Source organism: Ictidomys tridecemlineatus, chromosome 11, assembly GCF_052094955.1.
Source record: "Ictidomys tridecemlineatus isolate mIctTri1 chromosome 11, mIctTri1.hap1, whole genome shotgun sequence".
NCBI lineage: Eukaryota > Metazoa > Chordata > Mammalia > Rodentia > Sciuridae > Ictidomys > Ictidomys tridecemlineatus.
Window position 1 is genome coordinate 41,589,700 of NC_135487.1, and position 26,000 is coordinate 41,615,699.

Genomic DNA, 26,000 nt, shown 5'->3' on the forward strand with positions numbered 1-26,000 from the left:
TTTATTTATTTTTTAATTTATATGTGGTGCTGAGAATTGAACCCAGTGCCTCGCAAGGGCTCTACCACTGAGCCACAACCTCAGCCTGGTATCACGATTTTGTTGATGGAGAGGCTATTAGAAATTGGGAACCCGGGGCCTAAGAGTTGGTAGCTGGATTGTATTAATGAAGGAGACCTCAGGGAGGTTTATAAACTCTGGCTCTTAACTTGAAAGCATTGCCTAGATTCCTCCTTCTGGTTTAGCTTTCTTTCTTTTCAAAATTCCGTAAGATATACTATTCTTTTAATACTTCTCCACATTTGTTTTGAAGATCACTTGTTGAACCTTCCTAGCAAGCATGTCCTGAGTCAGATTTTCTAAGATATAATGACAAGGCAGATGTTTCTGTTTTCAGTCATTTCATACCTGAATTTTAAGTTTATACTTACTTTTGAGCAAGAGTTACAAGAAATTTGACACACTGGTAGCAGCGACTGCTGTCCACGTGATTACTGTGGTGCATCAAAGCTGAAGGAAGAGAAGGGACATTTTAATAATAAAGCACTGAACTGAAAGTGGGTCCAAGTGATAATAAGTTCTCTTGTTTTAAATATTTATAAACTATTCTGGCAAGCTGCAAGGGAATAACTTAAGTAAAAGCAAAGTGATGCCTATCTCAACGGCATGCCCCAAGTTCTAAGGTTAAAAAAAACATACATTAAAAAAAAAAAAAGGTATATGGTAATGAGTTTGACTTTCAGAAGGACTGAAATGGAACCATAATTTAAACTGGCTAATTATTCAAATTATCCCATACACCACATTATTGAAAGTAGTTATGACATTAGTTCTGTTCAACAAAATATTTCTTGTTTTGCATTTTAGGGATTTAAAAATAAATAACCTGTATCCTTGCTCTTGATGAGCTTATTGTTTTCTAAGTTTCAGAGAGCCTGGGTGCTACTCTGACTACAGTACACTGTTACAAATGTGGGCCTGGAAAGCTACTGCTATAAAACTTTTTAGCCTAAAAAAAATCCTACATCTCCTCTTAATATAGTCATGGCCACCTAACCACACAGGTGTGTATTGAGTAATGAGTCACTAGGCAATTTAGTTATGTGTGAACATCAGAGTGAGTAGACACAAACAAAGATGGCTGCCACATCACTAGGTGATGTAATTTTATGTGATGCTGTTGTACATACAGTCCACTGCTAACAGAAATGTGAGTGGTACATGATTTCACAGCAAAATCCAAAGTGACTCTGATTAACTACAGTGGGAAAGGGGTATTTTTTTTAACTAAATTTTCTTTAATAATTTGCTTATTAAGCTATTAGCCTTCTGAAAAAAGCACTGGACTTCTATGAGTAGACAAATGGAAGCGTGGGTATATTCATACCACAATCAAACCTCAAACATACATCATGTTTTTGACAACATGCCAAGTCTGGGGTTTTAAGTTTTTCTCCCCTCAATTGCTGTTTAGTAGAGGAAAAATTTTTCTGCTTCAGAAAGTGATCTCCAGCCACAGCATTCCTGAGCCTTACCTAACATGGGAAAATAGCTGCACCTTAATGACTAAAAGCAGGAGAAAGTCCAGAGTGGTAAGATCCTGAGGTTTTAATTCTCCCAACTAGGATGTAGAACCAGACTTGTAATGGACCAGTCACTCATCCGTACCAGGAAGCAGTGGGGGCAGGACTGCCAGAACAACTGTTATCTGAATATTTGCTGCAGATGCTTGTTCACTGGTATACTTGCCTAGTAATCCATTTTCTGTCTCAAACACAAATTTGACTCGTTCTACTTGTATGGGATCTTCAATGACCTATGAAGGGAGGAAACAAAGGTTGGCAAATGAAAGAAGAAACCTGTGTAATAGCCACAGTACCTTCTTTGCCACTCTACTAAAGAGATTCAGTTTCTAACATAACAAAACCCAATACTAACAAATGTGCATTGCCACATATTTCACACTTTAAACTGAGACATAAAAATATTAAGTAATATTTAAAGATCCATTCATTTCTAACTACATGTTCCTACCAACTGAATCTAAAATTCTCTAGTTTATAAGGACATGTTTCATGATCCTAAGGAAAAGAGGTTTATTCTCTAACTGACTTATTAAAAATGCATTTAGGCTCTAAAAATTGATGGGAAAGGTTTGGCCTTGCTATAGAGGGCTGAATCTATTTCACTTGTCACTGTATTTCTAGTTCTTGGCACTGAATTATGCAGTATAATAAACTGTAGGGGTTTGTTGTTCGTCCTATCCTTGAAAAGCAAAAATCTTCCAGGTGAAAAGGTACCAGAACCAGGAAATAAAGGACCAGAAAGATGTAACAAATGGCATCCATGATGCATTTTCTTATTCTAAACTCTTTCAATGCATTCTCTATGTCAAAACCTATTAAGCATTGGGAATCTAAAGGAAACATTCAGATTGTCTTTAAGGAATCCCTACGCTAATCTCTCTCATTAGCTTACACCAATCACCAATCACTATTGATTCTCTTTCCAAAGCACCTCTTCATCTGTCCCTCACTACCCTTCCTCCTTCTGCCTCTTCTTTGGTGCAAGCCTTGTTATGTCACACTCAGATTCTTGATGAACTCTTCTATGGTTTTCTAATTCCTAATCCTGCTTTCTCCTCCATCCCTAAAAAGATAGCCAGGGGAATCTTTCCAAAACAAACTGGGTCATGTCACTCTCCTGCTTAGAAGAGTTTCTGGTGTACCATCAATGACAGCCGGGATTGCAACTTAAATAAGCAAAGAGGGCTAAGGAGTGGTGAGGATGGTGGGAAACTGGAGACAACGGGCCTCTCCCAGGTCTTCTTTACATGCAGGAAATGGAACTAATGAGTCTAGATTACTTGACTTTTTAAGATAGGACAGAAATTTAAAAAAAAAAATATGAAGAAAACAAGTGTACAGGTAGAAATATCCAGGTGTACAATCAGTGGCCTATCGGAAAAAAATGCATACACCTTAGGATTAGGAGCAGAAGCCTTTTACAACCTGGTCTGAGCTTCTTTTCTCAAGTTCTGTTCAGTTCCCACCTCTTCCTCCAGTCATACTGTTAAAATCAAAGTGCTCCTCAAGAGTGTGTGTGGTGGAGAGCCTGGGCTCTGTGCCAATCACTTGACTTAGATGCTGACTCTGCCACAAACGCTGTATCTGCCAAAGGTGGCCTCAGGCAAATCACTCTACTTCTTTAAATCTCAGTTTCCAGTGATACAGTACTTTGCCAATTGCAGATGATTTTCACCTCCTGCTTTTCACATTTCTCAAATTGGAAAGTAACTCATAATTGAGCATATCTCATGGTTTCCTGGCTCTCTAAATATTTTTAACAGTTCATATCTATTCAATGGTGCCTAAGACTAGATGATTAGCAGTTTACCCTGAGGTTTAAACATGGTAACACTTGCATTGGTAGGTTACACACTGTAAGGGCCTCAACAGGGCTAATTATCATCCTTTACTCTTCCTACCTCTGCACTATAGTTTCTTGTGTATTTGCCTGGTTCCCTCACTTAATTGCGAGGTCCCAGAAAGCAGAGGTTTATGATATAAAAAGAACCCAAATAATGCAGACCAAATAAGGAAAAAATAATAAAATAATAACTTTATAATTATAGTGTTCTGACTTATAAATACCTAAATACAAGTGAATCAGAACATCTGACTTACCAATATCTCATGAAGCAGTTGAAATGTGTTCTTTAACTCATGGGGTGGAGCAGTTTCTAGTTGATTCTGAAAGAGTATTTTTTGAAAGCATAAACATTCTAGTAACTTTTTGGTGGACAGCATATGGGAGTGGCAATCAACATGCTGGATCCCACCCCTAGTTATACCACTGACTCATCTTGGGCAAGTCAACTTCCCTCTCTGGGTCTCAGTTTCCCCAAATGCTAAATCTGGGGACTGAAATAAATGACCTCTTTCCAGCTCAACATTCCATGATAATTTACTGTGAAATTAGGGGGAGAGAGAATAAAAGGAAAGGGGAGAATCTAAAGTCAGTAAATAGACTGAAAAGTTCATTGTATATATCCTATTTTACTTTCTAGAAAATGCTGATACATTACATGAGAATGCTTTGAGCTAAGTCTGCTTTGAAAAAGTATAATGAAAAGTCAGCTTATGAAATAGAAAAATCTGCTGAGATAACTGGGTAAAGAAGGCAGGTTAATAAAACTCAGATTCCATTGTGCATTTTAATAAATTTATACATACAGAAAGCAAGAAACGACTTTGTTTTAATGCCACACTTCCGAGGAGCTTTTTCTATCCGGCTATCAACAGGGTTAACTCAGGTTGTACCTTAATGAAATGCAGCATCATGAAGGAAAAGTGCTCATTACAGAAGCAGCAGTACACCACCATCTCCATGAGGGCCAGGAGGGAGCCTGTCAGCTCTCGCAGGGCAAACATGACCTGGTGGGAGGACATGAGAGGAGTGAGGCTTCTCATGCTTCAATTAACAGTTGAGCTGTCAATTCTGTCTTTAACCAAAATCTACCCAGATTTAAGAACATCAACATTGCCTTAAATCAGGGTTTCTTGATAGCGGTCCATGGACAGATTTCAGAGTGTCTGAGGCTATCTGGCATTTTATGGAATTCTGTGCAAGTGTGTGCTTTTTCCCAGGAGAGTCACTTTTCACTAATTTTCAAAGGTGAACACCTCTGAATGATTACAACAATCACTGATGCACTGTTGATGTAATTTTAAAAAGACAATATGGTATGCTGTTCATGGATTCATATACATGTAAATCATGTAAGGAAGACTAAGTTTGCAGGAGGGATGGCTCTGGGTGTAAGGGGAGGCTTGGGCTGAGAATAGGCCACAGTGTATACCTAATAGAGGGCTGGGAGGAGCCACTCTCACACTCCAAGGTTCAAGAATACATGGGAACTGAGATGTGGTTCAGTGGTAGACTGCTTGCCTGATGTGTGCAAAGCCCCCAATGCTAAAACAAACAAATCAAGTATGGCTTTGAATTGTAGTATATTAGGACCTCGGATCTACAAAAGAGTGGGAACAAAACTCTGATAATGAAGTAAACTTTTAAACAGGTGAAGTGTCATTTATCTCCTCCTGGGCCCGATTCCTGGTTGAAGAGAGGGCCAATAATAGTCTCTTTTATTAATTTTTACTTATTCTTGTGGTGCTGGGGATGGAACCCAGGGCCTTGCACATGCTAGGAAGAGTGTTCTCCCACTGAACTACACCCAACCCTGATTTTATTTCTGTCAGATGTATAGGAAAGAATCATTTCTTCTCACAACAGTCCTACTCTTCATCAGAGTAACATAAAATTGAGCAACAAAAGGACTTTTTCTCAAACAGGAGAAAATAATAAACATACAGAGAAGAGGGTCAAGCACGCACCTCCAGCAGGTAGGGTTTCCCTTCAGACAGGAACAGCAAGGCCTCTACTTCCTTGTGGAGGGGCAGCAGGGGGCTTGAGGGAGCGATGCTAATAGGTGGCCTCTGTTTAAATATGCCAGGAGCTTCAGGGACCAAAAATAAAACACAAAACACACTTTTGGTGTTATTCCATGAAATAGACACCTACAGGGTGATGTGACCCCCAATATTCACATGCTCGATTGCTGGCTTCCTCCAGCCTGGCCCCTCACAGCCTAGAGGGGAGAGCTGATGATGGGACAAGAGGAGATGGTTACCTACTTCCTCCCAGCATGCCACAGCTGCAATTGTACATTCCTAGTGATTCCTAAAAAAGACTTTCCAAGAGGTGAAAATATAAATAGTATATAAAAAAATCTTGGCAACTTCTCCCAAAGAGATACTGCATAGGACATTTTTGTTCTTCAAACAACTTTCCTCATATAATGACCAATCTATGTTGAAGTAGACCCAACCATATGGCAGGTGCCTATCTCTTTTCCAGAAAACCAAGGAAAATTGTCTGAACTCATGAAACGAGGCAACTTTGTCTTTTGATGGGAATAAGCCTGGGTTTAAGAAGCAAATTCTATCTTACAACTTTATAAGTGTTCTGCCAATGTCCTGTTAGAGAAAGCTAGCAGATTTGTGCCAGAAAGACGCTCTGGGATTTTTATCTTATTTTCTGCCTTTACATCTCACTGGCCAGAGGATATTACAACTCTACTCCTGGAGTTAGAGGCTTACATCACCCCTGAGTGCTGATACTAGCTGTGAGACCTTCCTGAAGTTACTAAACATCTTTGCATCTTAGTTTCCTCATTTACATAAGGGTATAATACCCCTCTCATAGATTTGCCGTGGGTATTAAACAATAAATATAAAGTACCACATAAAACAATGGCAACAGAAACCATTGAATACAGTTAGCTGCTCTGTTGCCTTATTACAGTTACTATCATCACAGCCTAGGAATGGTATAAAGTTGTGGTACATCAAGGTTAGGACACGGGATAATCATAACTTGTGTCTTTGTGTTTGTGCTACTGGTGAGTGACAAAATAGGGAATGCTATCACATCTATCTTATATTCAAATATGTTTTACTAATTTATATCTGAGATGCCCCATCTCTTTTACAAAGTACTTTAACATTTTATCTCATTAATCCTTATTAACCTTTTATGCTTTTAATATTTTTATTTTGTACTGAAGATCAGAAAGGTCTGGTGGCTTGATTAAGTTCACATAGCTAGGAGACTCCAAATCGTACCTTGGTTATTCTTCTCAAAATATCAGTTGCTCAAATTATAGTGAGAAATGAACTCTGAATTACCTTGTAATCCTAGAGTGCTTTAAAAAAACAAACATACAAATTCCTCCTATCCCTCAAAGGAATGACTAAGTCATTTTGTGACTTCTTTTTGTGACAAGCTAGTAAAATAAGGTGAGGTTTAACATGAATTAAACAAAAATTTAAAGTGTTTGTTATGATTTGGATGTACAGTATTCCCAGTAAACTTATGTGATAGACAATGCAAGAATGTTCAGTGGTGAAATGATTGGATTATGAGAGCTATAATGTAACTGGTGGATTAACCCATTTGATAAATTAATAATTTCAAAGAACTACTGCATTGGGTGGTAACTATAGGCAGGTGGGGTGTGTCTGGAGGTCACTGGGGCACGCACTTGGTGTTTATACTTTATCTTTTGTCCCTGGCTCCTTGCTCGCTCTCTGCTTCCAGGCTACCACGAGTTGATAGCATTCCTTCACCATGCCCTGCCTCATTTGGACCCAGAGTGATGGAGTTGACTGACCATAGAGTCACTGAACCTCTGAAATCATTAGTCAAAAATAACCTTTTTCTTTTGTTAAGTTGTTCTTTTCAGGCATTTTGGTCATAGCTATGAAAAGCTGACTGTTTTCCTCAAATATTAAATAGCCCATTGAAAAACAAGTAATATTCATGTAATTGCTAACATCAGTTTTTTCATGTTAGACAGATTCAGCATCTCTTCTTGTTCCTGATGTATTAAAGACACATTAAAACTCACCAACATTCCTCTGGGAAGAGACATCTGAATGCAAGACAAGCAATGCTATTGTATTGTGAAGATTTCCAAATTCTCTTGCTTGTGCTGAACTCCATCGGCGTATCTGCCATCAGAGTAGAAAAAACATAGGTTAGTTAAGAGAAAGACTTGCTGGTTCATGTTAGCCACAATTATATCTCAAAGCTAGGGTAGAAGAGAACAATGCACAAAGAAGTCACAAGCTTTAAGCTATCTTAAGTGTTTCCCCAGACATATTAACTCAGATTCTAAAACCAATCCATTCATGTGTATAATTTGGATTCTAAGTATTCAGGACATGCAGGTAATTTTCCTGTGCCTCAGGATGTTGGGAAAACCTAAAGGCTGGATAGAGATAGGCCTGGCCCTGCCTCAGCTACTCAACGTACTGTAGGAGAGCATGGATTACCCATAACAGTGTCTGATCTCTTCATATAATGGCAGAAATAATGTTATCTGTTCTGTCTACTTTGTGGCTGTGAGAACCAAATGAAATATTAAAAATGAAAGCATTTTCAGAACTAGTGTGTTCCATAAATGTAAAATATTGCACATTATATGTGCAATCAAATTATAGTAAATTGAATAAATCACCACTATCAATGGAATCCCTGAATCCCTGTGAAAAGCCTGAAATGAAAAAAGCACATTATAAAAGTCCAACATCTAAATGCCCAGAGCATGCTACCGTGTCAGTACTTGTTTTATTTTATTTTTTTGATAGTGGGGATTGAACCCAGGGTCTCTTAACCACTGAGCCACATCCCCACCCCTTTTTTATATTTTACATAGAGACAGGATCTTGCAGAGTTGTTTAGGGCCTTGCTAAGTTGCTGAGGCCAACTTTAAACTCAGGATCCTGCAAGTTGCTGGGATTGCAGGCATGTGCCATTATGTCCAGCAATGTTTCTTTTTCTTTCTTTCTTTTTTTTTTGGTAACTATTAAAGAGTAAGAATATCAGTGTGACCTGATAGAAAGCTGAGAGTCATCCGGGTGGTAAGTCTTTCCCCTCAACAAAGAAAGGAAAACTGCCCAGGCAATTTAGGACACCCAGTGGAAAGGCTCTGGTGTGAAATCTCAGAGCTGGGTCTCAATCCTTGCCTGGCTGACACATTAGCTTTGTGACCTCGAACAAGCTACTTAATACCACTATGCTTTAATTCTTGCCTGAGAATGGGGAAGAAATCACCCATTTCACTGAACAGTGATAAAGTGTCCACCACAAAGTGGCCTACTGTGTCTGATAAATAATAAGCACTCCATAAGCTGTACTTACCATCACTGTATGCTAACATTTTACATATTTTAAATCTATCAAACAAAAGAAATATAATGGATAGGAAGACATACCAATATAGAAATTTCAAACAGGCAAGTCATTTTGGATACATCCAAAGCTTTTATAAAATAACTTTCTTTTCTTTTGACTAAGAGTACTGTATCTGTAACGTTCTTCAGTTTACAAGCCCAACTTCACATTTGAATTCCAACCACCACCAAAAATATTCACAGCTCCAGAGAAGGAGGAAAGGACACCTAAAACCACCTATTCTTTGATATATCTTGAACTCTGCCCTCTTTCTATCAGTATCTAACTTTCTCTCCTATGACACACTGTGACTGATATTCTAGTAAGTCACTTCCATGGGCTATTTTCAGTTGGAACTCTATGATGAAGTAAGTCACTGACCTCCAAAGATTTTTAATGTTTACACAGTACTAGTACCCAAACTCTTATGAAATTAAAAATACTGGTCATCTCCAAAGAGAAACAAAGTGAAACTCCTGGCCATTCCATTGGGAACATGAAAGCAGACATTACCTGATTGTTCTGTCGATTGGCCCCAAGGAGGAAGTTGATCATGTGCCGAAGTGCTGAGTGCCTTAGGAGAAGATCTCCCGCCCTGATACCCTGCTGTTTGAGATATTGAGAATGACAAATTATACTCCTACCCAGACAAAAAATTTGTTTTAAAATAATATAGTTTATTGAGAAGTTTAAAGCAGTTTTTTTTTTTTTTTTTGGTATGTGTGGTATAAGGGATAGGAAACTAGGGGTGCTCTACCACAGAGCTACATTTCTGGCTCCAAACTTTATTTTGAGATAGGATTCTGCTAACTTGTCCAGGCTGACCTCAAACTTGCAATCCTCTTGCCTCAGACTCCAAAGCTGCCTGGATTACGCACATGTGCCACAATGCAGGCTGGTCCACGTATTTTACATATAGCAAGTACTTGTTAAAATCTAATTTAAAAAACTCTTGAGCCTTACATTGTTTCATAGTGGACACTGAACATACACGTAACCACTATTTTCTTTTTTTTTTTAAATAATAATATTAGCTTTAAATTTTTATTTACTTATTTTAATTGTCAAATCAAATTGCACACACTTATATAAATATTCTATTTTGAAATATACATTGTTGACTAACTTACACATTACGATTATTCTGTGGCAACACCACCATAAAACCACCCCACTCCCAAGGCCCGGGTAAATATCATTCCAGTCTCTGCTTTTATAACTATTAGTTTCAATGAGGACTACCATTATCAGTGATTAACTATACCTACTACTTGGATAGTCACAATTTTGCAAAAAATAATCTAGTAATTTAAAATTTGAAGAGGAAACATTCATAAAACTGTATCACATAGGAGGTATAATGCCTGGTCTAAATTTTTCCATGTATAAAACTTCTTTCAATTTTAACTTGGCTGTATTAGAAAAAAATTCACTTACCTTTTGTACAAAAGTGTTGAACAGGAAAAAGTATTGAGCACAGTTTTTACAATTTTCTGGGACATCTTTATCCAAAAGAGCAAGCAGTACTTCCAGTAACTGATGAAGGCTTTTAAACTGGTTAGAGGAAAGAGAAAATTACATAAAGAAAAAGAATGTAAGACAGGTATAACAGGATTAATTTGAAGTAAACCATCATAAGAACAAAAGGAAACCGATATAATCCAGTCTCAGTTTCAGATGGATTTATGCTTTGGAGAGCAAAAACAGAATCATCAGTTTTATCTTCCAGGGAAAGACTGCTATTTAGCAATAATTAAAGAAAAGCTAGTTCTGTTTCCTCGGTTTAGAGTGAAGGGCATGATTCTACTACCTAATGGTCACATTTTCTCCAGAGTCGATTCCTCCATCTCTTAAAAAGGTTTGGTGGAGTATTCAGGGGAGAGATGTTTCCAATTCCCTCCCTCCATATGCTGCTTCTTCACATAGTCACAGATGCAAAGAATAAAAACACAGACACAGGCAGAGGGGCTAGAAACCAAGCCGATGGAGCGAATGGAGAGAACAGCCTGACAGGATGACAACGGCAATACCAACTCAACTGGGAACTTACTTGAAAGCCCGCTGACGCCTCATGGAAAGCTTTGAAAAACATTTTATTTGTTTAGAAACTATTTTGGTTATGACATTGCTTCTTCTTTCCCTCCCACCCCAACTGTTTCTGGACAAGTTCCTAGAAATTTATCTGTGATTTGAACTTTAAGACCAGGCTAACTACTCTTTTTGTTTTAATCCTTTGAAGGTGGTGTCCATAAACTTCTGAAATATTCCCATCCATCCTGTCACACCCATTATAAATACAGTGAAATTTAGCATTTAAACAGCACTTCATTTTCAAAGTACTTTCCAATATAAAGTGGGTGGCAAGAGGCATCATTTCCATTATGGGGAAAAACAGACATTAAAATACATCAGCTAGGCATCAAACAGAATTTACTTAGGCAAATGGTTTCCATGCTTTTGTCCTCCCTTGCCTTTCCTTTCTACATGCTGTCTGCCCTTAGAGACTGGTGGGATGCCATAGCCTGACCCCATGTGCACAGAGACTGCACTAATTCTACCTTTTTCCTTCGTTAGGGTTGGTTGGTACACAGGAGAAGAGAGTGAGATGGTCCTTGTGTTAAGGATTCTTGATGCATCTTAGAAAACTTCCATGGGGGTATTTGAGAGCAATGGCATTCAAACGGCCCAAAGCAGCTATCAATAACCTCTTTTAGTTATTCTACATCCAGGTATGGTTTGTTTGAATAATGGTTTGGTTACTTAAGTGGATAAGTAAACCACTGCCTTAGAGTAAACCTCAACTTTCTAATGATTCCTGGAATTGAGAGACAGTCTTCCAGGACCCTCCTGAAGGGCATATTTGACTTCCTGTTCATCTGGACTGAGCAAGACTCTTGGACTTGTTTGGTCTAACAGCATACCCTGGGTCAGGCAATGCTGAAGGAACTAAGTGCTGAGTTGCTAGGCACTGAATATGGATCAACATCTTCCTTAAAGAACTTACTTAAGATTGAAAAGCAAAGCCTACATCTGAATTTGAAGCAACAATTCCTAGAATTTGTTATTCAGTTCATTGAGAAACACTGCCTACAGACAATGTTTGTTAAGGAGCCAATTTGTTCTAAAAATAACATTTTTCAAAGTTTTCCATGTAGTGCCAGCTGTTTGAAACAGCAAACTTGGGAAGTAACTGCTGTATTTGAAAGGACTTAATAACAGATTGAAAAATCAGATTTATAAAATATACCACTTATTTTCCCAAGACTTAAAAATCTTTGGGGACGGAGGACAGGAATAAACACTACAGTTTGTTTTAGCACATGTGTTTGTGGAACTGTGAATCAGAAAATATACTACAGAAAATAGGGTTAGGAAGAAGAAAAAAGTCAGAGGGACACAAACAAAGCTTAGGTAATAATAGAGATCCATGAAGGAACTATTTTGGTCAGTGCCCTTGGATAAATGGCATTACTTGGTTTGATTTCCAACTGCAGGTTTGAATTAGAAAAGTAGTTTATGAGAAAGAGAAAAGGTCACAGGTGGCTCAAAATGCCTAGACTAGTGTCTAGACTCAGTTTAGTGGTTCAGAGAAGTCTAACACAAATGCTTAAGGGGTCTCTGAAGAGGGGTGTTCCAGACAGAAAATTCTGAAGCAGACCAAAGTGGACCTGAATCCCTAGCCTATCCTGGTTTCTAGAACATGACAAAAGGACAGAATGCCTTCTACCCTGGCATATATCAGAAGTCAGTTCACAGAAGGTGCACTTCACATGACAAAATGACCAGACTCCAATCCTAGGCTTTCTTATTATGTGCAATTGATAACATTTGGTAAAAACAGAATGTATAAATAAAATGTCTGAGATGAGACTGACCTTATCCTGATAAAACAAGGCACTGTCTAAGGTTTTCTCCAGAATGGTGGCCACGGCAACTCGTACTTCTCTCACGCTGCACTCCAACAAGAAAATCCTCAAATAAAGAAAAATGTGATGTAAAAAGCAGAATACAATTTTGCAACCCCAACCTGGCCAACAAGGCTCCTGCCTAACAGCCAATAAGCACAATTACTTGGAAGTGCTAGTTCAGGTCTCTGGAAAGCCTTAGCACATACTCACAGGCAAGTGGGAATTCCTGAGGTCACTCCACTATTGCTCATTCCTTCAATTCCTAATGCTATTTAGTGTCAGAGAAATAAAGCACATTCAAAATCCACTAGGATTCTAAGTGGCAACTATAAAAATGCTTCAAAGATAACAAATACTCTGGTAATATTTAGCTTTAGGAATTTGAGCAGATTCAGGTCTAATTCCTCTGGTAAAAGGAGCTCTGAATACTTCCTATGGAGACACCAAGAAAATACAAATGGTTCCAGAATGTGGGGCACCCTGTAGAGAAATCTCCCCCCAAAATAAATGGCAAGATAAAGAAAGGAGTGGTGGGCACAAGGAAGTATTGAAGATTAAGTCTTAAAAGATATAAACCGAAGGCAACATGTGGACACTAGGGGCATCTGGACTTGCAAAAACCTGATGGTAAAATAAAATAATATTCTTGAGAAAGTGGAAGATATCTGAATGTAGAAGGTAAAATGTAAAATGATACAAAGAAATTATTAATTCTGTTTGGTGTGGTAAAGTGCTTGTATTTTTTCAAAAACTCTACCTGAGAGAACGTGTGTTGAAAACTCAGTGAATGGTATGACTGAAATTTACTTAGGGGTGGGTAGGGAAGCATATACTGGCAAAATGTTGACAACTCAAGAATACATGAGTTGGGGCTGGGGATGTGGTTCAAGTGGTAGCACGCTCGCCTGGCATGTGTGCGGCGCGGGTTCGATCCTCAGCACCACATACAAAGATGTTGTGTCCGCTGAAAACTAAAAAATAAATATTAAAAAATCCTCTCTCTCTCAGTCTCTTAAAAAAAAAAAAAAAAGAATACATGAGAGAATTCATTATTTTGTCAATTTCTGTGTATGTTTAAAAGTTTCTAAAATAAAAAACTTAGAAGATATAAACCATTTTTCATGTTAGTAGTCTTAGTTTCTTTAGATCAGTTTGTAAGCAACTTTTATTATTATTTTTTTCAATTATGACTACATTTACAAATTACCTAGAAAAAGGACATCAGAGGTGCTGATCTAAAAGATAAAACTTTCCTTATATTTAGTCACTGAACTGTTACAAAATCTGAAACCTTTTGAGGGTTAGCATGACACCACAAATATTCCACATCACGAAATTACTTCATGCACAAAATTATTTTCAGACTCTGTGTATAAGGTATATATAAAACATAAATGAACTCATGTTTGGAATTAGGTCCCCTCCTCAAGATACTTTATTATGTCTATGAAAATGTTAACAACAATAATAACAAACTCTGAAAACAGTTCTGGATAAGGGCTACTCAACTTGTATAGTATGCATTTATTTTTTTTAATTTCTATTTTTAAAATATATATTTATTTTTTAGTTATAGGTGGACATGATGTCTTTATTTTACTTTATGTGGTGCTGAGGACTGAACCCAGTGCCTCATGCATGCTAGGTGCACGCTCTACCTTTGAGCCACAATCCCAGCCTTGCATTTATTTTTTTATTGTAATAATGACAACATAAGATATCTTAAAGGTTCTAAAAAAAAAAGTAACTTTAGGGAAAAAAATTTCAGTTCTTTAGACATATGAACTCATAGCAATTGATAGTGATAAGTAATTAGTCCTTACAATAAAAAACTAGATAATTCACTGGATTTCTGACTATCAGGAAAATTAAGAACTAACATAGCTCAACATGGTGGTGCGCACCTGTAAACCCAATAGCTTGGGAGACTGAGGCAGCAGGATCACGAGTTCAAAGCCAGCCTCAGCTAAAGCAGGGCCCTAAGCAACTCAGTGAGACCCTGTCTCTAAATAAAATACAAAACAGGGCTGGGAATATGACTCAGTGGTTAAGTGTCCCTGAGTTCAATTCCCAGTACCAAAAAACAAAACAAAAAACAAACAATAAAACATATACTACCAAAGGAAGATGGAATATCTCAGGAGTCATTCAAAAGCTAGTCTGCCTTGATATAAAGGAGTGAATAAAATATTTGCTGTTCTTTCCAAATGGATCATCATTCTATGACATTCTAATGCCTGACACAATGCTCAGGGGTCCTATTAGGAAGTTATTTTGGAAATGAACTGGAAAAATGTGTCAAAGATTATTTGTATTGCAAATTCTAAAGAGACAGGCATATAACATTTCAAAGATGCATTTCTGAGGTCCCTATGAGCTACATGAATACATGCATGTATAAAGAATTACCTGAGGGCTTGTTATATGCCAGGCTCTTTGCATACAGTAATGGAACCAAATAAGACTTGGCTTCTCCCTTCAAGAAGCCCAAGGTTACTGGGGAAGAGACAGGCAAAACTAGAGAGAGCAGACTAACAGCAAAAGCCTACTTTAGACTGGGTGATCAGGGATAGCCACTCTGTTATTTTAGTTGTTGTGAAGGAGAAGGCAAAGAAGAGAGGGAGCAATGTTTCAGAAAGAACAAAGACAGGTGCAAGGGTCTGTAGGTAGGTGTGTGTGTGTGTGTGTGTGTGTGTGTGTGTGTGTGTAAGAGAGAGAGGGAGAGAGGGAAGGAGAGAGGGAGGGAGAGAGGGAGGAGACACAGGAATGGACTCAGCACATTCAATGAATCAATAAGCCATGATGGCTAGATCTTGATCAGCAAAGAGGAAGAGGTCAACAAGGCAAGCTTTGAAGGTCAAAGACTAGATCAAGTAGGGCCTTGTGGGATACATAATGATTTTGGATTTTATTATACTGCAATGGAAATCTAATGACGAATTTTGAAGCAGAGAAATAATACAATCTAATTTATTTCAAAAAATATACTTTTGTTGCTGAATGAAAATAATTCAGAGGGAAGAGAAGTAGAGACATCAAAAAACAGAGATACCCAGTAGGTAAATGAATGTCTGGAGCTCAGGCTTGGAGATAAAGGGGATATGGGATTAAGAGGTGCATTTAGGGATGGGCATGTAGCTCAGTATTATAGCAAGTGCCTCCCATGCACAAAGACTCTGGGTTTGATCCCTAATATTGCAAAACAAAACATAACATTCTAATTAGGTCTCTAACTTATCAGACCAATTGCCTAGTGGGAAGGCACATGCATTTCTAAAATCTTCATTGTGTGTTTGGTTAAATGAAGACATACCAGAGCATATTTACATAATGACAAAGTGACCTAGTGGAAAATTCTAGAAGTTAGAAGATGTAAGAATGGAAGCTGATCATTAAATGGCCAACTTCCTTGAAAAGACCTGCCCATATAGAGATTTGTTTTGAGAGAAGAGATGCTTCTTCTATAACAGGAGGAAAACAGAGGATAAGAATAGACTCCAGCAGGTGTGTGGAACTTGCCACTAGTGCTCATTTGTTAATCTCTTCCTTCTTAAACTAGGTCACTAGCTAGAAGTAGAATGAGCTAACTGATATTTGACGCAGAGGGAAGAGTCCACTGGGGGTAAAGAAGATAGGACATTATCCCACCAACAGTGAAGGTGCTATCTGGCTACCATATGAATGCTGAATTACCCAAAATTAAGATAGCTGATGGAAAAGATAGAGAAGCTGACCTGAGTGGTGGAACATCTTGTATTTTTATTAGAGAAGGCAAATGATTTCTTTTTAAAATCATAGGCAAAAGGCAAATGTACTATTATAGGCAATATACTATGGGTAAAATTCTTAGAAATAACTTTTTAGGCATAATCCAATCCCTGTTGGACAATAACTGAACTATGTAGTAATCTCAGACTGAATATCTATTTATTTGCCACCAGACTGTGAGTCCCTGGGGACCCTTGCACTCTTCCCCTGTTGCCACAGCAGGGTTTGGGACCTGCTTCCCTGAGAGCACATGGTGGGCCATCTACCGCACTCTCTCCTTGCAGTCACTGAACACTTGCCTGAGTGTGGCTCAACGGAGATGATTTTGGAGTAATCTGAATAATTTCCTCACTGCTTCAGTAAAGAGAGTTTAAAATGGGCTCCAAACAAAATAATTTTGAGTTGGAATACAAAAGGTTACAGGAAACTTCACTTTTAATCACAGAGACATGAATTTCTTTAAATTAAAAGAGCCTGACACTTACTTTATCAATTCTCGTCCTTCAGAACTAATAAAATATTCAACAAGCCACTGACAAGCATCAAAACTTTTTGAAAGTAATGCTTCAATAGTAGCAATCCATTCTTCAGTGTCAACCCTTTAAAAAAAGGAAGGAGCAATATTAGGTCCCAGCAGATAACTCCAAAGAATATTACTCCACCCCACCTACCTACCTACCAAGGGTAGGAAGGAAGGAAGGGTAAGTTAAATATTCAGTGACTACCCACTAATACAGCTCAATATATCCCAGGAGCCAGTGGTTTGACACCTCCTCTCCTCTATGGACAGAAACAAGTGAAGATGCTTAAATCTCAGACTTTAATTGTTCTCTTCTGTATCTTCATCAAACAAGTTCAACTGCAAAAAAAAGACTAGACATATAGCACTACTTGGCACAACTAATTTTCATTAAAAAAATGCCCACTTTTGGAATAGCTTAAATTGATGTTTTTATTCTTTATTGTTACAAATATCAATGTCCTACTTTTTAAAGTAAAAATATTTGGGCTGAAGCCAGGTAGATCATGAATTCAAAGCCAGCCTCAGTAACTTAGGAAGACCCTGTCTCAAAATAAAAAATAAAAAGGGCTGGGGATGTGGCTTAGTGGTTAAGTGCACCTGGGTTCAATCTCCAGTACCAAAAAAACAAAAAACCAAAAAAACAAAAGACTAAAAAGATGACATGACTATATTACGCATGGCCTCAGAATTCTCCTGAGTTCCCCAATATCCCCAAACAGTAAATATAAATAAATCAGAAATTCAGTGCCACATATAGATGCCATGAAAAATTTCACAAATATAAGTAATGAAGTAAATTTCCCTAAGTGATCCTATGTAGGCATTAAAAGAAAGGAGTATGTTCTTTCTTCTTTTTCAATCAAAAATAAGGACTGAGATCAATCAATATACAGATTGTTGTTACAAATAGAAATGAAGCTGCTATTATATTTGTTTTCTTCTCAAAAGTTGAACTGAAAAATCTTTCTCCATACTTTCCTATCCTTGGGTAAGCTCACCGTGCTAGCGAAAGGGGAAAGACAGAGAACTCAATGTTCTTCTGACTCTTACCTGGTCTCCTCACTTGGAATCTCCCCTTATTCTAGGTATATCCTGCAAACCACTGCTCAACTCTTTATCCCTCACTCCTTTATTCATAGAAGAACTACTTACCTAGAACACCATTCCAGGTGCTGGAGAAAAGAGCCAGTGATGAGTAAGATGCAAGTGACGTCTAGAGTTCCCTGGGCATCACTCTGAACATGCAGCCCAGTTGAGAAACCATCCTCCATCCCAAGCTGAATGAGCCCAGTTCCCTACTCTGGCACACAATTGGGTGCCAAACCAAATGTTCAGTCTCAGCTCAATAAGCCCTTTTTCAAATACTAGTAAAACACAATGAACTATACATTCACAGTTCCTTAGCCAGGTCTTGTCTGTTATATGGGTTCTTTTGTCTATCTAGAATGATTTCTATTTTTGCCTTTCAAAATTCTCTGAGAACATCAACCAATGTCTTTATGACTAATCTCTGGATATGATTTTGCCCAATTTCCAGAGGTATACTTAATTTATACCTTGCATCAGTTATTTCTTTTTCTATTTTTTATCTGTCTTTCCCATTAGACTAAAAATTTCTTAGAGACCCTACCTAGTCAGCTGAGTATGTTAGCTGCCATCACAAAATTTTGAAAAATTGAATACGTATATTCAACTTGAATTAACCAGTGCCTTCTATCACAACAAACTATCAAAATCCCATTCTTACCTGAGTTTTTTCTTTGTCCGTAGGTAAGTTTGAAAAAGGAATTGAATGGCAAGCTGCAAGCTCACCTTTGCCATGCAAGGATAATATGGATGCTTTAATTTAGTCTAAGAGAGAAGGGGAAAATGAAAGGCTATTTTACAGATGATTACACATTACTATGAACTGAACTATGACATATATGATAAAGTTAAATAAGAAAAATCTAACCAGTTCATTGTAGAAAATGTTCCATTTAAATTTCAAAAAAGGTTAAGAGAAGAGATCCTCCTCATTTTTTTTAATGAAGTCTTCTCAAAACAGACTTCAGACCACAAGATGATCTGTAATCAAATGACTTGGAATATTTTTCCTTTTTGGCAAATTTTAATAATGGTAACTCAAGAAAAAGAAGTACTTGTGTTAATTTTGAGTCTGGCAACATATGACTACAAATTAGGAAGAGTCAATCTTTACGAAGTCCAGTAGCCACTGATATGACAACCTCAGAGCTACTTTTAGATTCTTGACAAAATCTAAACAAGGATACTTAAAAAAAAAATCCCGTATGTGAACACCTACTTACAATCTTCATTATACACCCCCAACCACCTTCATTTTAATATCACCCAATAAGTGTGACACATTTACATGAAGAACTTTGTGCATCTAACCTGAATGCTAACAACTGAGAGTGCAATCCTTTCTTATTTCTTTAGTAATGATATAAACACCTACTTACAGCATTCAGTGAGGCTAAAGATAACACAAAACTGAAGTAATCACTGCTGTATACATCTCTATTCTTCATAAACTTGAGGTTTTCATCTCTTACCATCTGCAAAAAAAAAAATTAGTAAAACTTTTAAGAAACAGTATTCAATATGTGGAAGATATTTCTAGTAAAATGTTTAGGTAAAAAGGGTTTGTACAAAATAAATTACAATTCCCTTTTCTCAAGCTTTGCATTTTGAAAAAACAAGAGAGAAAAACCTTCCTTTCAAATATAAGATGCTGTAAAGGGTGTTCCTATCATTCATTACCAAACCCTTTTGGAAATTTCAGGAAAACCACCATATGAAAGACAAAATAAATTTTACCCTGAAATTCTGAGTAGGAAGTTACAAACAAAGCTTTCCCGAGATCAAGGAACTCCATTCCTACTTGTCAGATGGCTCACTTCTATCTTAATTAAAGACTGATAGTTTTGAAATTCTTTAGTTCTGGCTCTTTAGCCTTTGGTTATTCGTTCATTCATTCAACATTCATTGGTAGTGGGAATTCATTCATTCATTGGTCCTGGGGATCTGTCTAATCTATATCTATCTGTCTGTCTGTCTATTTATTAGTACTGGGGATTAAACTCAGGGACACTGAGCCACATCTCTACCCCTTTTTTGTACCTTATTCAAAGATAGGGTCTAACTGAGTTGCTTAGGGCCTCGCTATTTTGCCGAGGCTGGCTTTGAACTCATCATCCATTTGCCTCAGCCTCCTGAGCAGCTGAGATTTACAGGTGTAGTCCCACTGTGCCCAGCAAGTGTTTGGATATTTAGTATATGAAATCACAACTTGGTAAGAGGACATACTGAACTTAAACCCTTGCTCTGTGACTCCTTTTCTGAGCCTGTATTTCCATCGGAAAAATGGGAGTAAAACCTGCTACACTACAAGAGTCTTTTAAGAATTAGAACAGGTATTCAATCAACAACAGTCATGACTGCCAAAATATTCTCACCCAAACATTTTAAGCCTCAACTTGTTTTTCTCTCCAGATAAAATAAGCTCATTTCATCAATGTGTTTCTCTACTCAGGGATAATGCTGGACAATCTTTAGGATGTATTCACACTGTGTTCTTACCACTGTGCTACAAGCTCTACAGCCTCTATCACCTGGCACAAAAGACTCAGAAGGCAAGCGGGGAGAAGAGGTGGAATGAAAGGAATAACAAATCCCGAGGGTAGCCAGCAGGAGCGCTCTCTGGATCTTCAAGATAAATACAACACGTACCTGGATTTTCTCCTTAGACTGTTTACATGATTCTTACCTGGTATATTCGAGCAGGCATTTTCTCCACAAATAGTCCTTTCTTCTCACCTTTCTTAACCAGCTTGGTTAGAATGGAGAGGCGGTCATTGTTAGGCCTATGGGGCCGTGGAGATGACTGAGGTGAAATCTCTGGTGAAGATGGAGCTGACCTGAAAGATGGAATAGCTATAGTTTTAGTAGTTATTAAAACTTGCCAAACTCATAAACAGGGCACTAGACTTGATTGAAAAAAAAATCTTGGATTGGGGCTGTAACTCAGTGGTAGAGTGCTTGCCTAGCATGCAGGAGTCCCCAGGTTCCATTCCTAGCACCATAAAAAAGAAAAAAGAAAAAAAGAAAAAAAAAGTATTGATTCTGAAATAACTTATATGCATGTTTATAAATATAAGTACAAAATAACTTCCTGCTAGGGAAAAAAGAAAGCCCAGGAAGCAATAAGAAAGAAAAAGGATAATTTATTATTTTTTAGAAAATTAAAAAAAATTTCTCTCTAGCTTAGCTAATTATCTTTAAAATTTAAACAATATTATCAATGGTCACAGTATTACCTACTGAAATCACAGTAAATCATATGAAAGAGAAACTTACAGAGAGAGATCCTCAGCTTCCTGTCTTACAACACTGACTCGACTTTTCTTTGGCAATACTGGGGAGTTTTGATCAGATACTCTTTGGTAGAAGAGCATATAGGCATTCCAGTATCTTCGACGTACATCAGTATATGGATTTGCTATTTTATAACAGGTCAATAAGAAAGAATTTTTGTAAATAAAATCTTCCTTGTCTTGAAAATCTAAAGCAAAGAACTCATAAATTCAACAAGTTAACTACTCATTAAATTTGTCAAATGCAAAGGATAAGTAAAATGGGCTTTGGTAGAGTACTGTTTAGAATGCAAGTCAGGATACTTCAGTTCTTATATTAGAATAGTCATTCACTGGGAGGGGAAACTCAGGGCAGGGAGTAAGAGATATGTATGGCAATGGAATAAGGGAAGAGGGTTAACACTCCAGGGAAGACTAAATTTAAGCAAAAGGCAAGCAACATTTAGAAATACCTTCGGTGACAGGATGGGATCATAATTGCCTTCTGTTATCCATTTCAGTAAAGATGGCCAATCTAGGTCAATTTTGGAAATGATATGAAATGCAGCCCTTGAAGGCTGCCAGCATTAGATGTGTGATTACCATGGAGTGGCAATGAAATGTAACAAAGTGGATCTAATATGTATAGAGTTTTAGAAAAGCCCCTGAAAGATTTAAAAATCAGGCTTCAGGAACTATTTCTGAAAACTAGATTTTTCACAAATAAAATCTGATTGTGTTTTATGACATACTTTCCCCCTCTGGGGATGGGGACTGTGGAGGGAAGCACTGCTTTACATTCTACACGATGTATATGGTTTTAGAAGAATAAGAAATGTCTTCTTTAATTATAATTATAATTATAGTACCTCTATATAAGTGAAAAGGAAATCTGAAAAATTTAGAAGGCAACTACTTTCTAAAATTCTGAAACAAATTTTAAGGTTGAAATTCTTTCTTTATTAGTTTTTCTTTGTTATCATTTCATCCTCCTGACTTTCTCTCGTTATTAAAAAAAAATTTTTATAAACAGCTTGGATTATCTATAGCTAGAAGAGCAGAATTACCGAAAGAAAAAAAGAAGACTGTATTTCCTTATAAAGAATACTGTTTCCAATTAGATAGAAAACTAAATTTTTTAAAAAAAGTATGGAAAAATATCCATTTATAAATACTTACTTTGATCATAAACTTTTGGCCTATATTCTCCTCCAAAGCATTCATACTCCAGGGTCTCATCATTTAGGTCAAATTCTTCTATAACTGTGTCATTAAATTTATACCACTTTCCTTTTCCACACCCCCTAAAGTCCAGATACAGACATAAGGTTAAAAAACAAACATTCTAACCTCTGCATTTAATAACATTGTATTACCTATCTATAATTAAAGTGAAAATATTTTTTAAAAATGTTAGCAATAGCAATTTTAGTTTCTAAAACAATTTTTCAAAATGAAGAGGTAAAAACAGTTTCCTCTAAGCTTTAAATATTTAAAATGAAATAAGGCCAAAGAACACAAAGTACTTTGCACTATAATGGTAAGTATGAATGACAAATTAGGGCAGAGAAAGCAGAAGGCAACACTGTGGAGGCAGAGGGAGCAATGGCTACCTCAAGAAGCCCTTACCGTCTATCCTTAATGAAGGAATAGTAGTGGCCTGCATGTGCCTGCCCACTGTGTACAATGACACCAACAAGTTCATAGTTCTCTGTGAGAGCAACTTTTTTCCGAGGGGATCCTCCACCTCCCTGATCCAAACTTCGCCCATTTTCACCAACTTCAGAAGATGAATCCTGGCGAGCCATTCCTGAAACTGTGTAAGGCTCCATGTTTAGCATCCAAGGAAACTATATAAAAGTGAAAAGAGACCATTAGTGTTGGCCAGGAACATATACAGCAGTTCCCAAGTCAGATAAAGTAAGAACCTGTATTTTCCCAAGTTATGTAAAGATTAACCACCTCTTCAGTTCAAATACAACATCTCAGCCTAAGTCTGGGCAATATGAGTAGCCTCTGGTTTGTGCATTACAGAAAGCATTTAACTTCTGAAAATGCCTTCCAGAAATGAGGGTCACTGTTTGTACATGTGCCTGTTCTACTAACAGCATGTTCTCACACAAGGGCTGTGGCCTTCTCATAATACTGAGACCAGAATCTTTCAAAGGGAAGACAGAATTTGAACTAAGAAAAAAAAAAAGTAAAGGAGGCAGCAAGGTCACAGTTGTGAGAAATTTCAGGAAGTAAAAGAGTTACCCTTATTTGTTCATCATATTTTATGGAGCGTCCACTCTCCCAGTCAAATCCAAATCTCATCAGGTGAATGACCAAAACACTAGGTAGAGACTTAATACAGGTCCTTTTCACTGTTATTCTCTAAAGAAAAGAAAAGAAATTATCTGCATGGAGAAAATAAAACAGTAAATTAATTAATGTAAAAGCCTTTCCACCCATGTTACACAAGTAACGACACAATCTAATGGAAGCAGAGCAGAAGTTTAATACTGATTTTATAAAGACACAGCACATGCATAACAAATTAATCTTAGGACAAATGTAGTATACCTTTTCTTTACACTTTTCACAGTAGTATGCATTACTTCCTTCTAGAACTTCTCCTCTAACGAACTGGTCCAAAGAAATTTCCAAACTCTGACAAGAAGTAACTCCCAGATTGAGAGCCATGAAAGCTTCCTCCCGTTCATATCTGATTAGGAAATGACAAAAAAACCCATGAATTTAAAACTCATATTACCACGAGACTTGAGCTTGAACACAGAGCTACATTCATAACACAATTTACTATTTTAAAAGTACACCACCAAATAAAAACACCAAATTTTGACAATATAGAGTTGCTTCAAATTACGAATTTTAACAAATATTTTCTTAAGGGCATGAAGAAATTTTGGAAATGGAAACCAAAGAAATGTAATTCATTAAACATTTATATATCCACTGAAAGATATATTTATAAGTCAACAAATGCCAAATTCAAAAATACTAGAAAAAGCATTTAAAAATGATTTTATTTTTTAGGTGATGCTAGGAGGGAACCTAGGCCCTTGCACATGCTGGATAAGTACTCTTTGAGCTACACTCCTAATCCTGATGATCATGTTTTGTGTCAGTGCCATCCATCTTCACTAACCTGTGAGGACAGTCTTTACAGATCTTCTGATCAGAATAGATGCCCTGAAATGTATTCTTAAAAATTTGGTCTCTCCCCATTTTCTGTTGGGATAAAAAGTTAAAATTTTAATTATTTCCCTGATACTGATAAGTTGGTTCATAAAGAATTTTATTTAAACCCAAGCTGAAATACAGATTTCAATTTAACCACCCAAATAAAGGAGTCATTTTGTATCAGACTAATGTCAGAGTAATGCAATCAGCAGAGGAGGAGGAAAGACAGTTCAGTCAGAGTTGATGACAGGGAGGGCATTTTCCACGAAGAGTCTGAATCCTTCCTAAGCCAAAAGGACACAGTTAGAGCAACTCTACAATCTTCTTGTGATCATAAGTTATTTTATGGATAAATTGTGCCTACTGATAAAGAGGCCAATGCTGGCAGTGGTAGCAGCAGTCTTAGAAGAAAATACAATTTGGGAAATCTGTCACATGTTTTACTGGGAAAAAGCAGAAAGCTTTGGGTTTAAACATCATAAATAACTTTTTGACCCAGTCCCTTTGCCCAGAGAACTTGACAAATTCCAACACTGCCTGAAGCTGGGGCATCAACTCACTAGGGTTACAGCATCCTCTAAAGCTTCAAGGGATACTCAGTAAGATATGCAGGTGCAAGTGGTTATTACTCTGTAGTCTGGGTTAAGATTTAATTGAGTGTTAGATGAATCGAGAAGGAATATGTAATTCCAGTGATGTGTATAAATTTTAATGTATAAACCCAAAAGAAATAAATTACAACTATGATGTTAGATTACTAATTTCTGATTTCTTAGTTTCACAGTAATCACAAACCCTGAAGCATTGTTTTTATACTGTAATTAGAGTCTGAGGGAGTTAAAGGGAGACTTTTATTACCTTGAGATATTCATCCATCTGATCAATGAGACTAGTAAAAAATTCATATGCATCCTGCTGTTCTCTCACATAGAGTTCTTTATTCCACATCTTGAAAATCTATGTAGCAAGAATTCAAAAATTTTAAAAGGAAAGCAGCAATTGCCGAATAGAGTAGAAAAGGCATATGAAAACATTTTAATACTTCTAAAAACCAAGTTCATGATAGAAACATGGAGATTTTTACTAAAGTGAGACAAGCTTGTATTTAGCCATTTGTGCTCTTCCTTGGTACCTCATAATCACAGCAAGTCTCTGAAACCAGAGGTGGGTACAGGGTGACATATAAGGCTGTGGAACAGAGTTTGTTTCTGAGAAACTAACCAATCTCTGTGAAAAACATGAGTAATCCTCCAGCATGTGAAACAAAGTGAAGCAGTGTTCAAAACAATGTTCTTTACTTAAAGGCATTAATTAAATTGTTATAGATTCAAAGAAATGATTTGAATCAATATTTCAAAGAGCTAAAATGAAGAATTAGAAATATTCAAAATAATTAAATTTGCAAATCTTCAGGAATTGTGAATAATTAATTTTGACATTCTAATACTCTAAAACCAA

The 26,000-nt window shown here is 37.1% G+C and overlaps 1 protein-coding gene across 6 annotated transcripts in view; it reads right to left on the reverse strand.

Annotated features, from left to right (window-relative positions):
- The window catches only part of Usp24 (ubiquitin specific peptidase 24), a 135,394-nt gene that overhangs the window by 8,084 nt on the left and 101,310 nt on the right, over nucleotides 1-26,000 (reverse strand). For 5 of the 6 annotated variants that reach the window (XM_078026335.1, XM_078026336.1, XM_078026334.1 and 2 more), the window contains 20 exons: nucleotides 25,401-25,499; nucleotides 24,508-24,590; nucleotides 23,922-24,063; nucleotides 23,613-23,732; nucleotides 22,986-23,206; nucleotides 22,536-22,660; nucleotides 21,361-21,502; nucleotides 20,771-20,921; nucleotides 19,464-19,559; nucleotides 18,746-18,849; nucleotides 16,961-17,074; nucleotides 12,675-12,771; nucleotides 10,237-10,353; nucleotides 9,313-9,405; nucleotides 7,472-7,574; nucleotides 5,397-5,518; nucleotides 4,323-4,436; nucleotides 3,687-3,752; nucleotides 1,750-1,816; nucleotides 432-510 (listed from right to left, as the gene is read on the reverse strand). In XM_078026335.1, the coding sequence (XP_077882461.1) occupies nucleotides 432-510; nucleotides 1,750-1,816; nucleotides 3,687-3,752; nucleotides 4,323-4,436; nucleotides 5,397-5,518; nucleotides 7,472-7,574; nucleotides 9,313-9,405; nucleotides 10,237-10,353; nucleotides 12,675-12,771; nucleotides 16,961-17,074; nucleotides 18,746-18,849; nucleotides 19,464-19,559; nucleotides 20,771-20,921; nucleotides 21,361-21,502; nucleotides 22,536-22,660; nucleotides 22,986-23,206; nucleotides 23,613-23,732; nucleotides 23,922-24,063; nucleotides 24,508-24,590; nucleotides 25,401-25,499 (2,255 nt within the window). Of the gene's footprint in view, nucleotides 1-431; nucleotides 511-1,749; nucleotides 1,817-3,686; nucleotides 3,753-4,322; nucleotides 4,437-5,396; nucleotides 5,519-7,471; nucleotides 7,575-9,312; nucleotides 9,406-10,236; nucleotides 10,354-10,849; nucleotides 10,879-12,674; nucleotides 12,772-16,960; nucleotides 17,075-18,745; nucleotides 18,850-19,463; nucleotides 19,560-20,770; nucleotides 20,922-21,360; nucleotides 21,503-22,535; nucleotides 22,661-22,985; nucleotides 23,207-23,612; nucleotides 23,733-23,921; nucleotides 24,064-24,507; nucleotides 24,591-25,400; nucleotides 25,500-26,000 lie in introns of those variants that run through there. The other variant, XR_013427803.1, reaches the window with a different exon arrangement.